Source organism: Lipotes vexillifer, unplaced genomic scaffold, assembly GCF_000442215.2.
Source record: "Lipotes vexillifer unplaced genomic scaffold, Lipotes_vexillifer_v1.1 scaffold518, whole genome shotgun sequence".
NCBI lineage: Eukaryota > Metazoa > Chordata > Mammalia > Artiodactyla > Lipotidae > Lipotes > Lipotes vexillifer.
The window spans coordinates 1816612-1832953 of NW_006780945.1; the positions used below are offsets into that span (position 1 = coordinate 1816612).

A 16342-nucleotide genomic window follows, 5' to 3' on the forward strand; every position below is an offset into this window, starting at 1 on the left:
GAATGCCGATGGAGCGGGGCACGGAAGGCAGTGAAGGTGCGGGGTTTGGGCAGATGAGCAGATCACGTTCCCCAAGGTCAGTGTTTAAAACTCTCTCGACTGCCACCCACCGTGAGTACCTTTGACATTTTGACAACCCAGCACCCACATAGATTATGCGTGTGTGTGACAAAAGTTTAACAGAACAACTTGCCCTTACTAACATCGCAATGCTTTTTGATATTTTCTATTCAGTTTCATTAAAAAAAAAAAAAAAAAAAAGATGCTGGCCTCTGCCTACTCGATTAATCCCAAGAACCACTGATGAGTAAAGAGATGTTTGAAAAAAAAGCACTGTCCTAGAGGGGGCTGAAATTCCAGGCTGGCTGCCTACCAGCCACCCGGGAAGCTTGTTAGAAATACAGATTCCTGGGCTTTGGCATCAGTTTCTGTTTCAGTGGGTCTGGGACAGGCCTAGGAATCAGTATCTTTCAAATGCTTCCTAGGTGATAGTGGCGTCGCCACAACTGGGACCACACCCTGGTTATGATTAGTACCTGCATTAGCTGAAAGGAAAGAACCCCAACTCCTACTGGCTAGTGTGGGGATCGGGGGTGGGGGGACCAGAGGGCTCAGGGCAGAGTCCTGGGTGTGCCCTCCCCCAGCCAATGGGAAACCTGGTGGTGGCAGAAGGGGTCAGAGGGAGAGAAACCGGGCCTGGGGTCACTCTCCCTGGGCTCACTCAGGGTAGACACCCCACCTGGCTGCAAGGGGGGCTGTTCCATCTCTGGGGACTGGTCAGCCTGGGTGGGTTTCTTCTGAACTCTTAGCTTAAGATCAGCGTGTGTCTTTCTGCTCCCCTGGACCTCGGCTCTGGCACAAGGCAGGCATACCTGACGCTCACCCAGCCTTCCCACGGTGGCTGGGCAGGGGATTGCTGGGACACGGGGACACTCACTCCCATCCCCCTGCAAGCAGCCCCTCACCCATGAGCTGTAGGCTGTCTCACTGTGGTAGGGAGGCAGCCGCTGGGAGGGGGCATTCCTCTCCACGGGGAGAGTTACATCCAGCTGGGAGGAGGGTCCCCTGGGGAGGGTACCCCCCCCCCAGGTCTCCCTATGCAGGTCCTCTGGCCAGAGGCTGCAGGCACTGAGGTTCCCAGAGCGTTCCCACCCAGCCAGAGGGGGACAGAGGAGGGAGGGATGTCTGAGGGTTGATGACTTGGGGGTGGGGGGCAGAGACGGATGCTGGGGGAGGCCAGGGGAGGTATTTGAGCAGCTGAGGGGAATCCAGGTTTCAGCTGTGTCTTCCCACACCGTGTTGCCAAAACAAGGCTGGGGGCTTCTCTTGGCTTCAGTTTCCCCCTTAATGAGAAAGGGGGTTATCTGAGTGACCTGGTTTCCATGAACTTGGGAGCCAAGGGTAAAGGGGTACCCACCTCCCATGCCCAGGGTCTGCTAGCAACTTCTAACTCACCCATCCCCGCCTCCAGGAACCCCCAGGACCCACTGGGCCCCTCCAGCTGGGGATCTGAGTTTGTGGCAGGACCTTTGTGTGGACCCATCTGCTACAAATATGACCCTCAAGGAGGCCCCACCCATTGCAAAGTCCAAAGATTTACCACCCAGACCCCCACCCCTCCAGGAGCCATCTTCCCAGGGAGAAAAGTCCAGACCAGGGAGCAGAGCACCGCTCAACTCCTCCCTGCCCTGGTGCAGCAGCCCTGCCCCATTTGGCTTGGGCTAGGGCGGGGGAGGTGCCAGGCTTGGCAGGGTGATGCGGGGGATGGGAAGGGCAGGGGCCCAGGGACCCACTGCTCTCTAGAGCCAGCAAGCCTGAGTTTCCAAGACAACCTGAGAGAAGGGAAGGGGAGGTACTGGGCCCTGTCATTGGACTCTGATCTGACCAAGCTAAGGCTGCAAGCCTCTCCAGACTTAACCCTTTCCTTGCATCAGCACTGCCCTGAGAGCTTGCTGGGGGGAGAGGGGTGGGGGTCCAGGCCTCCCTCTGGTGCTGCAGCTTTGGCCTGGGAATCAGCAGCTCGCTTCCATCTCGCCATCCCTCGTGCCAGCTTCCCCGCCGTCATATGCCACCCTCAGAAACCCACTGTCAGCGCCGGCGTCCTCTCCCTGACCCTCTCTCCCAACCTACACCGTCTGCCTCCCGTCCCCTGGGACACAGTAGAGTCTAGAGCACCGGCCCACACCGCTGACCTGGGGGCCTCAGGCCGCCCTGCCCAGCTCACCATGCAGGTGCTCCTGAGACGGGATCACTTTGCATTTCTTGAAGAACTCATCGGTCTCCTTGTCCACCACCAGCAGCTTGGCCTCGTCCCCGCCAGCCTTGATGGCAGATACCACATCCCCGTGCTGCTTGCCCTCCACGCAGACCCCATTCACCTGTGGGCGGGGGCAGGGGTTACTGGCACAGGTGTCAGTGCTGGGGTGGGCGGGGGCAGCTGGAAGCAGTGCAAGGGGTCTTCTCTGTCCTTGGCCAGTTGGCAATTGGAGGACACTCAGCCCCCCCTTGCCTGTGGAGTCCTGAACCAGGCCAAGTGATCCTCCCACCTGATGGTCAGATGGGGAGGCAGGACACGTGGGAAAAGCCAAAGAAAATACCCGGCCAAGACTGAACAAACACAGCTGTGACATGGGACGGGAAAGATCTGGGAGGCCCGGGTTGGGCCCCAGCTTTTCTAGGTATTTCCCTCCCTGGGCCTTGGTTTGCTCACATGTAAAATGAGAAGTCTTGGGAGAGCTGATCTTCCAGCGCTAAGGTTCTAAGACTGAGATTCTGGGACCGGCCCCAAGACACTTGGTTCACGTTTCCTCTCCCCACGAGCATAGCACAAGAGTGTTAAGAGTGTGCCTGAGAGCCCCACTTCGGAGAAGGATTTCATCCTCCTGCCCCCATCCTTGTGTCTGGCATGGAGGCCTCAGGCAGAGGGAAGCTCTGGCGGTGGCCCCAGACGTCTAGCTGGATGGATGGGTGAATCGTGGACAGCTGAGTGTGTCTGCTCGGTGACAATGAGCCCAGGGGAGATCCAGGCAGGAGAGAAGTCAGTCCATCTCTCCATCTGTCCACCACCCATCTTTCCTTCCTTTCTTTCTTTTCCTTTTTTTTTTTTTTTTTGCCACGCCGCATGGCTTGTGGATCTCAGTTCCCCGACCAGGGATTGAACCCAGGCCCCAGGAGTGGAAGCGCACAGTCCTAACCACTGGACCTCCGGGGAAGTCCCCCATCTTTCCTTCCTTTTGTCCTTCCTTCCTTCCCACTCCCCCACCATTCCCCCCCCCCACCATCCATCCGTCTGGTATCTCTGGGCTGCCCGAGCCTCCCAGGCTAGTGAAGGAGCAATGATGTGATGCCTACCGCAGGGGAGCCCTCCTGCAGTCAGGAAGGAAGAGCCTGGGAGGAAAGCAAGAAGCGTTACCTCCACGATGCGGTCCTGGGCCCGGAGCCCCGAGGCCTCAGCGGGCGAATCTGGGTCCACTGCCCGGATGAACTGGCCTGGCTTGGACTTGTCGCTGTGCAGGTTGAAGCCGTAGCCGCTGGGGCCCTTCTTCATGGCACAGAGCCGAGGCCGAAACTCGTGCTGCGGGGAGAAACGAGGGGCCACGGTCATCCTACAGCACCCTGGGTTCCACCCTCCCTGCTCCGTGCCTGACCCCACTTCCCCACCAAGGAGGATTGGGGGAGGAGGCAACCTTGCTGAGATCCTACGTGCTGGCCCTGGACTCAGAAGACCCGAGACCCCGCACTGCAGCAACCTGGCCGGGTGACCCTGGGCAGGCCACCGTTCCCTCTTCTGGCAAATGAGGCGTGGGAGCAGATTAGCTCAAGTCTCTCCCCTTTTGACATTCTAAGGGTAATCATGTTATTTTGATCACTACCTCATCTCTCAGGGGGTAGCATCCCTGCCAGCCTGGCTGGGTACCTGGGACAGTGACTGGGGACCGCCAGCCCTTTTGTACCTTGTTGTCTGCAGCGGGGGAAGCAAGGGCAGCTGGTTACTCAAAGCTGGTCAGCATGTTTACAGTAAAGCCTCTCCTCGCCCACACGGAGACTCCTGTCTCGTCCCCACCAAGCAAAATGGCCCAGCCAGAAGGGAGCTGGGGGCCAGATGACTGCAGACCGGAGGGAGGCACAGCCAGGGGTCCTGGACGGGACAGGCACATCCCACCAGCAGAACCAAGGCTGAGGGGAAAGGCAGCAACAGAACCCTAAAGATCGTGTGGGTCCCCATGGAGCCTGAATGGGGAGGGGAGTGGTGAGAAGCAGGTGTGGCTGTGGCCATGGCCTGGAGAGGGGGACCCACGGAAAAGGCACAGGAAGATTGCTCTTAAACGCTCAGACCCTCCGCTGAAAACAGTTTTCACCAGCCTAAGCAGCTTAGCTTAGAAGCTGCAGCCCTAGGGTACGTTTACAAGACGGAGGGAATACAGTGTGAGGGGGCCAGAGGCCTGAGCCCATGACGGACTTGGGGTCCCTCTCCCCCTTCTCCCAGGCCTGCTAGCTCGGGGCTATCACCCGGCTGCCAGGCAAGGAGCAAACGCTGAAGTGGGGGCCCTGGCCCAGGTTCCAGCTTCTCCCGCTTATGAGCTATGTGACCTGGGGCAAGTAACTTCCTTCTCAGAGCCTAGGGTTCATTGTTTGTAGACCATTCTTGGTGCCAGGGTTGCTAGGAGGTCCAGGGGGTAATTAACATGTGCGGGAACACCTGACCACGCTAAAATCCCTGTGCCCGGTTTGCCATCGTTGTTAATATCAATACTAATGAATAGCCACAAGAAGCTGAGAAGTGAGATTCTGAAGGTGGGGTGCCGGGTAGCTCTGAGACCTCACTCCCCAGCTGGGAGAGAAGGCAAGGGAGGGGAGGGGAGGGAGGGGAGGGCTTACAGGCCTCCTGCCCCAACTCGCTGGCCCCAGGAGGCGGCTGCCATCTGTAGTGAAGCCTCAGTCCCCACCCCTCTGCTCTGGGAGGGGTAGGGAGGTGGCCGGAGGAGGGTGGCTCTGCTTTCCTTTAGATGCCTGGGTGGGCCTTTGTGTGTTTCAGGATGTTGGTAGGGGGTGTGGAGAGGCCAAGACAGGAAGGAGGGGTGAGGCGACGTTTAGGCCTGGGTTTACCCTAATCTGGGCTAGAGGCCCCGTGCGCTCTCACTTCACCCCAGACAACAGCTGAGACAGTTAAGTAAGCATAAAAAAGTGGGGGGCGCCCACGGAGGCACCCTCTTTTCTCCAGTTCTCCTCATCCCTTCTGGTCCTCACTGCAGGCCCGCTGCCCCGCTGATGCCCCCCTCCCGCAGCCTGCAGCCCCCGTCCCCCACTGGGATCTAGTTCCGGGAGTGAGGCTCTTTTCCCCTCAAGCTAATCCCTCCACGGAGCTGCCAGCCCAGCCCTCCCCCAGGCCCAGGGGAACAGGAACAGGTCCGACCAGTTGCTACCACGGGGCAGGCTCAGCTTTCTGCCCCAGCCGGGCAGTGCTCTGCAGTCACCCTGAGAAAGCGGGGAGGGTGAATCACGGGGAAGGGAGAGCACAGCTCTGATGTCTCTGCTCCCCCCGCCGCCCCTCACTCCAGAGAGCCTTCCCCCCATCCTCGAGATAGGGTTAGGGGTAGGGTGAGGGTTAAGCCTGACCCCTGTTCTCGAGATGGAGGAACTTAGACAGGAAGCCCATTGCCTGATGTCAGAGCTTCACGGTGCAGGAGCCAGGACGCCACCCCGGGCTCTGGCTCGGGACCTGTGCTCCTGCCACCATCCCTGGAAGGACCCAAGCCCGGGCTGGGAGGAGGCCCACTGGAGGTGGGGAGTTGCAAACACCGCTTGCAGCCTCTGCTGGGAGGGGCGAGGAGATGATGAAACCGCAGGCTTCCTTCCGAGGCTCAGGCTCGCGGCCTCTCGCGGGGCGACAAGGCAGTGAGCCGGCCCGGTGGCTTCGGGTGTCCTCCTGGCTGGTGGGGCGGCACTGGCTGCCCCCGTGATGGGTCTCTGTGCCGCGGGCTTCCCTCACTGATCCTCAGCACCTTTCACCCCCGGGACCCCTGCCTGGTGACCTGTCGTATGCATCTCGCTTCCTTCTGCTGGCGCCAAGCCATGAGGATCTCATGGTAGATCCACCTGCAGGGCCCAGACCCCCGCTGCTCCCTTCCCCCTGCACTGGGACCTGTTCCGTTGCTTTCTGGGGTGGCTGGGGCGGGGGACAAGGAAACCCCAGGCGTTTTCCGAAGCGCTCAGACAAGTATAGAGCCCCACCCAGCTCCCATCTTCCCCAGTCCCCAGAGGCTCCCTCCCTTCCCAAGGGACTGGTGGGGGGGGCTTCCCATTCTTCCCCCGTTGCTCTCCACCCTTCCCCCAGCTGCCCCCAGGAGGTGTCATTGCCAGCTGCTGAGTCAGCCCATCAAAGGAGCCCATCCCAGCCTGGTGGAGGCTGGTGCTGTCAGGAGTCCTGGGGGCAGCTCCCTCAGGGTGTGTGGTCTCCAGGCCCAGCACTGAGAAGAGAAGATGGGGAGGGGAGGTGTCAGCTGCTGGCTGGAGCTTGGCCACCATTGCTCTGGGCCCACGTCCCCAGAGCTGGGGCAAGGGGAATAAATGGAACATCTGGGACATCTTGGGGGTGGTATGCGGCTCCCAGGAGCTCAGGAGGGGACTTGTGCCATGGTGGCAGCTCCGGAGAATAACATGGCCCCAGCGTGTTCAGAGATTCAGGTGGGTCTTCCAGTGAGGATGACAGCTCGGAAGTAAAAATCAGGATCTGCTCAGTGGGGAGACTGGCAGAGAAGTGAGAGGAAAGACCAGGAGGCAATGGTGGCCGACGGGCTGTGCAAATGGGCTGGGGCGGCTGGGGGCTGGATGAGTCTCTCACTTCCAGACAATGCCAGACCTGCCTTCCAGAATAGACCCTGTCAGGAGAGCTGCCTCTAGACTCTTCCCATGGGGGCTTCTCCCACCCTGCGGGTCTCAGGCTGAGCCGAGGCTTGCACAGGCCGGCCCTGGCTGCTGGCTCCATTCCGTCCTCTTCACCCAGGGAGCCCAGTCACCTCCACCCACTCAGCCCAGGGAGCGGATGTTGGGCACGGAATTCAATAGGCACCACCAGCAGCCACCTGGAAAGCTGGGGAAAGTCGATACCCTAATCCTGGTGACCGTCTCTGGGGAGCAGGCCCAGGGCCGCTCCCTGCTCCTCCTTGGGGAGGGCGGCTGGGGGCCAACGCCCCACTGGGCCCAGCCCCTCCCTGGCCGGTGCCATGGTGATGGGCCCTATAGAAAACAGCCAGGTTGCTTCTCCCAGGCCAGCCAGCTCCGGGCCCCAGAAGGGGCGGCTGGAGGAGCAGCAAGGCCACCGGGGTGGCTAGGGGAACAACAGAGGTGACTCGTCACCTCCCCAGGCTGCCCTTCCCCCCAGCCCGGCCAGCCCGAGGGCTCTTCTGTATGCAAATAAGATAAGAATGATACCTTGCCCCCACGCAGGGGAATCAGCCCCAACAAGGGAGGAGGGGTGGGGGGGTGGAGAGATGGAGCCCTGGCTGTTCTGGTGGGGGAGGGGTGGGGTATACTGGGTGTAAGGAGCCCGGGCTGCTCTGGGATGCAGCTCAGGCCGCTCCACGGGGCTCTTGGAGACACAGGCCTGGGTCTGGTGCCAACTCTTCAAGGAAACCAGGATGGAGCGAGCTGCCTCTGCCTGGGGGTGACGTGTGAATGGGCAGCACGGGGGCACTGTCCTTAGGGCAGGCTGGGAAGTGACCAGGAGCTCAGACTGCTGGCCAGTGTCCAGGCTCTAGGCTGAAGGCATCCTCTCCTCGCCCAAAGGGAGGTAACCAAGGGCTCGGCTGTCACTGACCCATGATCTCTGGCCCTGACGTGGCTTCATTTATTTCTCCCTAGAAGACACCCCAGCTCAAGGTCTGTGCACACTGAGGAATGCTGGCCACCTCCCTCTGCAAAAAAGGAGCGACTCTAGGCCTTGATCTTGTGCTTTTTGCCATTTCTCAGCGGGAAGGCCCTTCTCTGGAGACCCGCAGGGTGGGATCCAGGAGGGAGCCAGATGATAAAGTGGGGGCTGCTTCTCTGACACCCCCGCGCAGGGACCCTGAGCCAGGTTCTCCCTCTGGCTCTTTTCTCCCGGTGCTGGCCAGAGACCCACCCGCTGAAGAGTTTGGCTCAGTTCTCCCCAGGCCTGGGCAAGCCTGGGATAGAGCAGGCTGGTACCTTGGGCTGCGGCCTGGCTGGACACCATCCAGGCTGGCAGCCCCATGCCCGCCTGCCCCTGCAGGCTCTCTACCATCATCCCTCCTCACCCCTCACCCTCCTTCCAGAAGTTGCTGGATTTAACTCCTGTGGGCTGTTCCAAGAGGCTCTGTAAGGACCTTCTCGGAACTTGTGAAATCGGGGCTCTACGTTTAGTGAGCACTTACTAAGTGCCAAGCATCTAAGCACCCCACCAGGGCTTTGTAAGTGTATATTCTCGTTAGGACCCAATTGTAACCCTTTGGGAGGAGGGTATTATTGCCCTCACTTCACAGATGAAGAAACTCAGTTTCAAACAGGTGGCATAAACTGCTCAAGGACACACAGCTGATAGAAGAGGGTCGGCTTTGAGCTCAGCTCTGGAGCAGCACTGCCCCATAGAAACAGAATGCCAGTCACGTAGGTAACTTAAACGTTCCTAGTAGCCAGATTAAAACGTAAAAAGAAACAAGAGAAATCAATTTTAATATCTTATTTAACACAACATATCCAAAATATTATCATTCTAACACGTAACCTATTTAAAAGTTATTAATGGGATATTTTACATCCTTTTTTCTGTACTAAGTTTTCAAAATCTGGTGTGCATTTTATTTTCCACTTACAGCACATCTCAATTTCAACCAGCACATTTCAAGCGCTAAGAGCCACACGTGGCCAGTGGCTGCCAAAAAGGCCCATACAGACCCTAGAGGTCTCACTCTCAACTCTTAGGCTGTCCCCTACATCCCCATGGCCTTTGCTGTTTCAGCTGGGCATCACGACCTTATAACAAGCACAGGGAGAGGCCGGAGCCTTTGTCCCTGGAAAGTCAGAGCTCCGGCCTCAGTCCCCCAGCCTTGGGCGTCACTAGAACCCAGGCCTCGGGGCATCCGCATCACTTGTCCTTTTCAGGGCGCAGGAAGCTAAACATGGTCTGGGGTCGGGGGACGTGGTGAACTGTCCTACCCTGAGGGGTGGGCGAGGAAGGCCAAGGCCGACAGTCAAGGTCAGCCTCTCAGGGGAGTCCTTTGTGCTACAGGGGAGCCCCAGAGCCAGCAAGGACAGTTCTCAGGCCCTGGGGATGAGGGTAGAGACTTGGTCACCAGCCTCCCGGCTGGGCCCATCGTGTGAGAAGGGATGGGGCCTGGAGCCTGCCCCTTCTGGGCCAAGGCCTTCTATCAGGGCTGACACTTTTCCTGATGGTGTCTCCTGGGGACAGAAGCACCTGGGAGCTCTGGATCCTTGCAAGGAGCTGGTTCCAGCAGCCTGAATTTATGCTGCTGTGATGGCCCTGGTATGGCCCAGAATGTGATGGGCAGAGACACCCAGCTGGAGGGTCAGGCCCTTAAGCACAACCCAAGCCGGATGGACGTGCAGACACTGGAGTCAGAGTGAGCGGGGTTTTCAGACACAGCCCTGCTACAGGGTACGGGCTCCCTACTGAGAACCATGGGGCCACCCCTCCCGCACTGATGGAGCCTCAGTCTCCACATATGGACAATGGGGCTAGTATCTACCCCCTAGGGTGGTCATGTGGATTAACTGAGATAAGGCATGTTTAGTACACAGCACATTGCCAGACACATATAATAACTACCATTTACTTATTATTTATCAACTTACAAAATGGAGAAAATAATACCTGATTTGCAGGGTTGCGGTGAGGGAAGAAAAAAAAAAAAAATCAATGACGTGTGTATCACTATCTTTAGGGCACAGGGCCGGGCAACTAGTAGGCTTAGAGTAGCTCCCATTATTGGGGTCTAGAGCTCTGGTTTCTCTCTGTAAGAGGCTCACAGCACCCTCAAGACCTTGGCCAGGCCCCTTCTTCCCCTAATTCCTAAGCACTCCCCCACTTCCTCAGGGATCCATGGGATGGGAAGCCTGGGGAGGAAGAGAAGGGCCCCCCCATGGAGACATGACGGGGTTCCTTGAGAAAAGAGCCCCTTTCTCTTTCCAAGAGAATCATCTCCAGGACTGAACAGGAACAAGAAGGTCAGAACCAGGGGCTATCCCAGGGGAGAAAGAAATCCCAAGTATGTGGCTTAAGAGGTGGAACCAGCACACAAGCCGTCACACCCTGTCCATTTCCAATCCAAACATCCTGCAGCTCAAGCCCTGCTCTGCCCTTGCAGACTCCAGCTCAGTCCGTGTGAAACGGGAACATGGGAAAGACGTTGGAGGTTGCCAGCTAATTGTGCCCACCCCCGACTTTGCCACCTGGGGTACCTCTGGGATCAAGGTCAGGCGTGGCGGGAACCCACCCCACGCTGGGCACTTAACACACACCTTCCGCATCATCTCATCAAATCTCTCCCACAACCCTGCAGGGTGGGGTCGGGGTCCCCATTTCACAGAGGTAGAAGCTGAGGCTCGTGGGGAACGCTGAACAATCAGGGTCCCAGAGCCAGAGGGCAACAGGGCTGGGATTCACAGACTTTTGGCTCTCTAGTTTTAAAATAGAAGCTGCTAGTAGGCAAGAAAAAGGAGCGAGTAAGCTCTATCTGGAATTCCAATCTCCAGGTGTGCTCTCGAGGCAAGAACAGGCCCAGGTGGGTTGGGCTGAGATGAATTAGGACAAAGGTCGCCATGGCTGTTTCGCATTCATCCATTCATGCAAAAATTATTTATTGAGCCCCTCCCTGCTCGTGCCTGGGACAGTGATGGGGATATAAACGTAAATAAGCCACAGCTGTTGCCCTTGGGCCCCCAGCACGGGCAGGTGGAGGAGATATGAACAGATGACTGAGATATTGCGTGTTCAGTGTGAGAAGGACGTGAGGAAAGAGTTCACGATGCCTGCGGGGTCGAGGAAAGGTTTCCTGGGAGGCGAGTGGTCTTAGGGAGCATGCTTGGCGCAGACGGGGACTGAGGGTTCCCACGTGCAAATAACAGGTGCGAAGGCTCAAAGCACATGGCATGCTGGGAGGGAATTCGGACCCTCAGTGTGGTTTGGTGGGCTGGTGGGGACAAGAGGGGCGGTGGCGAGAGAAGGCTCTGCCAGATTGTGAAGGGCTGATTCTTCAATGACAGCGACCCCAGATGGAGCGCTTTCAGATGCCAGGCTTGGCCACGGCAGCACGTGCCCAACGGGAGAGGTAGATCCAGGGCTAGCTGCCCCCTGTGTGGGCGTGTAATCATCACTGTGAAATATGTATTAATTCAGATCTCAGCAACCAACGTTCACTGAGCACTTACTTAGAAGAGGCTCTGAGCTACTGGCTCGACAGGCATCCTCATGTAACCCCGCCAACGCCACGAGGCCCCTGCTGTCACCCCCAATTTACACAAGAGGAAATGGAAGCTTAGAGAAACTTGGCTCGCTCGCGGTGGCCCAGTGAGTGCAGCTGAGTTGGCTCAGGCCTGCCCAGCCCCCGCTGTGGGCCCCGTGCCGGCTGCCCAGCTCAAGGATTTAGGCCTCATCCTGTGACTGCGGGGGGCCGTGAGCAGGGGTGCTGTTGTTCCTCCCTCCCCGTGGGTGGAGGTGTGCCGAGCTGGAAGCACCCCACCACCTCCTGCGAGATCAGTGCTACGGGCACCGTTTGCCCTCTGCCCTGCATCATTCTCGACCCAGGCCGCTCTTCCCAGTGAGATGTCACCCGCCACCCACTCTGCATGACACTTTCCCACTAACACCTTTTTCACTTCTGAGAACTAACGGGGATGTCATTAACAGCCCCCACTTTGCAAACAAATTCAGACTCAAACTAATCAGTAACATTCAAACGCTGGGTATATCCCTTACATAGACATCCCTTGTCTCTTCGGGGAATGATGAATTCTTATGATGTCTATTAACTTTTTTTTTCTTTTCTTTTTTTGCAAGGACAGGGAGGGTCATCTGCAGGCCCACCCTACCAGATTTCATGGGAACCTCCTACCAGAAGGACTTAACGCTGCTCAGCGGCTATGCAGAGGCTAAGAGAGACCCCGCTCACAGCTGGGATTCAAATGCCTGGCCGTACAAGATGCTCAGTCCAGCACACTAGGGGCTCAGGTACCTTCCAATATTTGTAAAATTCTAGAGAAGGCAGGTGTCACTGGAATCCAACGTCCTCATTTTACTGATGGGAGAACCAAGGCTCAGAGAAGTTCTGATTTGCTCGTTGACCTGAAACCCCAAGAGGCCTGGTGATGGTGTCCCCGGGACTGGCTGGAGGGTTCTGTTCCCTTCCACTGGCCCAACAAAGCATACACACAAATGCAGGTGTCACACCACTACCTGGGGCAACCCCATTCTGCGCTCACCCAGAGAGTAGAAGCCAACCTCTGCTGTTTCTCAGGTGGCCTGGTGGGGAGCACATGTGCTATAGGTCAAGCCTCCGTCCTGGCCTCTGCGCCCCCCAGCTCCCCGCAGGCCCTCCCGCGCACCCAGCAGCAAAACCAAAAGGGCACCGGGAGGAGCTGAACATGACTGCAGCCTAGGGGGGTGGGTGGGTGGGGCGGGTTACTTGTGCCAGTGCCGAAGTCCAAAAAATAAAAACAAAAAACAGGAATGATCAATCGATGCCCTCGGCACAAAGTTCAAACTGGATTTCTGCCTGGGACCAGCACAGGTCATGGGTTCCAACTCCCCAGTGTCAAACCCCTGCCGGGGTGCTCCGACCCCACCCCCACCCTTGCCAATGCCAGCTTGTTAGCGGCAGGAAGCAGGAGCCTGGTGGCCCTGGCGTTCTCGGCACCCAGCTCTGGCTGGACAGGGCTCCTGGTGACTTCACCTCCACCGAACCAACTGGCCCTCTCCGGCTCCACCTACTACCCTTAAAGGCTGAACTGTGCCCTTTCTCTGTCAAGGGACGCTCCTACTGGCACCATGGACACCCCTGCCAGCAGGTGGAGAGCTGGTGAAGCCAAACAGGCCCAGGGGACGCCCTGGCCCTGCTCCCCACAGCCCCACCCTGAGGCGCCTCCTTCACTCTCCGGGAACCAGCAGGCTCAGTACAGCTTCCCTTTTGCCTCCGCCCCTCCTACGGCCGATCCAAACTGGGGTCATGAGAGGAAACACCAAACGTGGTTAGAAAGCAACCAGCCTGCTTGCTGTCCAGGGACTGGAGTGAGACAGCTGATGCCAGGGCAAGACCACCTGCTGTCCGCTGTCCAGCCCAGGAACGCTGGACCACTCCCGCCGCCGTTTCTCCTCCTCCAAGGTCTTCCCTCCCGCTCCCAGATACTAGCCAGCGCTTACTCCTCACATTCCTGAGAATCATAAATCCCCCTGGGTGGCAGAGCTGCCACCATCCCCCAGACCAGACGCCTCTGCGCCTCCTCCCTGAGGCCCACCCCCATACATCGCCTTGGGACGGTGCAGCTTCTTTCTTAGAAGTCACACCGGACTTCAGGAGGATGAAGTCCAGCCAGGCTGAAGTTAATGATACACACGCCAGCCAGCGGGCTGTGGGGAAGGGGGGGGAGGTGCCTGAGAACCCAGCGTGCGAGCCCTCCCCTCCTCTCCCAGCGCTGCAGCTCCACACAGAAAGAGCGTAGTTATTCCTCTAGCTTTTTGAAGTCGGGGCCGCTCTAGCCTCACCCCAGCTTCATTTACCACCCCCAGGGGCCGTGGAGGAAGCTGGTCACTTGCACCAGGAGGGGCGGGATTGGGAGTCCCAAGGGACCGGAGCAGACACCACCGACAGAGTCGAGGAAAAGGGGACTGGGCTCCCTGGAGCCGCTCGCCCTCACCCTCACTCCCAAAGGCGCTCAGGGTCTCAGCCCAGTCTGGGGAGAGGGAGTAGGGGTCGCGGGACGCAGCCTCAAGGCTGTAACTGCCAGTTCGCCCGGTTGGCGGGCGGAAGCACTCTCCCCCGTGAGGATCCAGTTTCAGAAAGACAAGGCGGCAGCAGGGCTGGGCGTCCGGGGCGCCTGGGTCTCTGGACTACTCTCCCTCCCACCCGGTTCCAGCCTCGCCGTCCGGCCCGGGCCCGCACTTACCCGCTCCTGATGGCTCTTCTCGGCCTCGTGCGGCTCCGGCGCGGCGGCGGGCGGCTCATTTTCGCCGCCAGCCCCCTGCTCCTCGGCGGCGGCCGGAGGCTCGGCCTGCCCGGATCCTTCCTGGGAGCGCAGCATCTCCTCCCGGACCTGGACGCCCAACTTCTGCAGCCGCTCGTCGGTCTCTGGGTCGACCACCAGCAGGCGCACGGAGTTGAGTGCGGCACGGATGCGGCTCACCACCTGCTGGTGGGTCTCTTTCTCCACGTTCTCGCCATTCACCTCCACTAGCCGGTCTCCGGCCAGCAGTCCCGACTTCTCGGCCGGCGAGCCGGGCTCCACCAGCCGGATGAACTGGCCTACCTTGCCCTTTTCCCCGTGCAGGTGGAAGCCGTAGCCGTTCGGACCCTTCTCCAGGCAGCAGAGCCGGGGTAGAGGCGCCCCGGCCGCCGCGTCCGTGCTCATCTCGCCCTGCAACGGCTCAGCGGCGTCCGGTCGGGGTCCGGAGACGGGACGGTCCACCCCTTCTTCTCACCCTGCGGGCCGGGAGACGAGAGCGAGAGCGACAGGGAAAGCGCGCGCCGCCGGACTGGCCGAGCGAGCAGGTGTCCTGGGAGCGGCGGAGGCGAACTGCGAGGAGCCGAAGCCGAAGCTCACGGACCAATCCCCGCCGTGCGCGGAGTCTGAGCGTTCCAGAGCCCGCCCAGGCTGCTTATTCCGGGGGGCGGGGCCGCGTGGAGGGTGTGGACCACCGAGGGCCAATCAGACACCACGGAGAGGGGGCGCTCTGGCAGGGTGAACGACACCGGCCAATGAGAGCGCGCAGGGGTGAGTTTCTGCTCTCAGCGCGGCGCCCCGCGGCGGGAGAAGAAAGAGGGCTCAGGAAGTGGAAGTGTCTGTTACCAAGTGGCTGGTTGAAGCCCGGGGGGGGGGGGGAGGGGGAGGGGCTCTGCAAAATGATTCTGAAAGACTGGAAGGCTCCCCTGAAAATGCTGATAAAAAAGCTAAAGCAAAGGCCTCTCGCCCAGTACGTAGCAGATTCTCAACAAAGGCTGCGAGACAGCACTTCAGCTGAGACACACAAGCGTCGGTGCCGGTGACGACACACAGGCCTCCAGAACTCACAATCTCTTCTCGGATAGAGTAGTCGGCCGTCTCCAAGTAGCTCAGCATCTCGGCCACGATCTGCTGGGCGTTGCTGCGGTCGCACATGGCGTAGAGGAGGTCCACGGCCCGCTGCCGCACGCTCACGTCCCGTTCCGTCTGGGGAAACGAGCACAGAGCCAACAGCCACATGAAAGGAGCCTGGGCAGGGGACGGTGGCAGTCCGCTGTGACACATGCCCTCCCACGGTCCCGAGCCGGGCGGCTCGGGCACCCCACCCCCACCCCCATTCCAATGCTCACTCGGAGCTCTGCCCACTCAGCACCCAAATCCAGGACCCCGAGAGCCCCTCACTTGCCACCCCACTGCCCCCCTCGCTCCGGCATTCAGACCCCGCGGCTCTGGACCGGCCAAGACCACGATCACACTCCATCCCCAGGGGATGGGTCAGAGGCCACCTGCTGTGTGGTCACAGACCGGCCCCTTCCGTGTCGCCTGAGAGCCTGTCCCCGTGCTGGCTCCCAGCCCCACCCCAGACCCTCAGAAACAAGAGCACAGCTGCTCCCCAGCACAGGACAGCATGAGAGGCGCTGCCATGGGCCCAGCCACAGGCACGGGAAGAGCAAGTCTTTCTGACCCAGGCAGTGACTGAAAGAGATGCCAAAAGCACCGAGGAGGAATTCGAGACTCCAGAAAGCGAAATTCCAAACCTTTGTACGGCCTCTCGTTCAAAACACACACCAAAAATGTCTATTAAATACACGCAAACCCAAAGGAACAGGGTCAGACGTGTTCTCAGCAGTAAGCCCAGGGCCAAGACAGTGGGTTCTGTAGCTTCCCCAGCTGCCTTCAGTTTTCTAACACGTAGGAACGCAGTGGATGTGGCTGTGTCTGACCCTGAGGAACCAACCCTCATTAGAGCAGAAGACCTCAGCCTGGCTCTTCCAGCTCTGGAATTTCAATTCCCTAAAAAAAGCAAATATTCTTCTGCAAGGAGTGAATTTTCTCGGAGACATGGACAAAATATTTCATCCTTCTACCAAAAAGAACAGTTTCTACTGATCCCAGTTTTTATTGCGACTCTGCTCACGTGCCAGGCCCAGCAGGA

General features: G+C 59.0%; 1 protein-coding gene across 1 annotated transcript in view; it reads right to left on the minus strand.

Annotated features, from left to right (window-relative positions):
• NHERF1 (NHERF family PDZ scaffold protein 1) overlaps nt 1–14817 on the minus strand; it is a 17609-nt gene extending 2792 nt beyond the window's left edge. Inside the window, exons 1-3 of the mRNA XM_007454378.1 lie at nt 14134–14817; nt 3413–3574; nt 2225–2378 (exon numbers count right to left, since the gene is read on the minus strand). Of these exons, the coding sequence (XP_007454440.1) occupies nt 2225–2378; nt 3413–3574; nt 14134–14595 (778 nt within the window). The 5' untranslated portion in view covers nt 14596–14817. The remainder of the gene's footprint in view (nt 1–2224; nt 2379–3412; nt 3575–14133) is intronic.
• Between the last annotated feature and the right edge of the window lie 1525 nt (nt 14818–16342).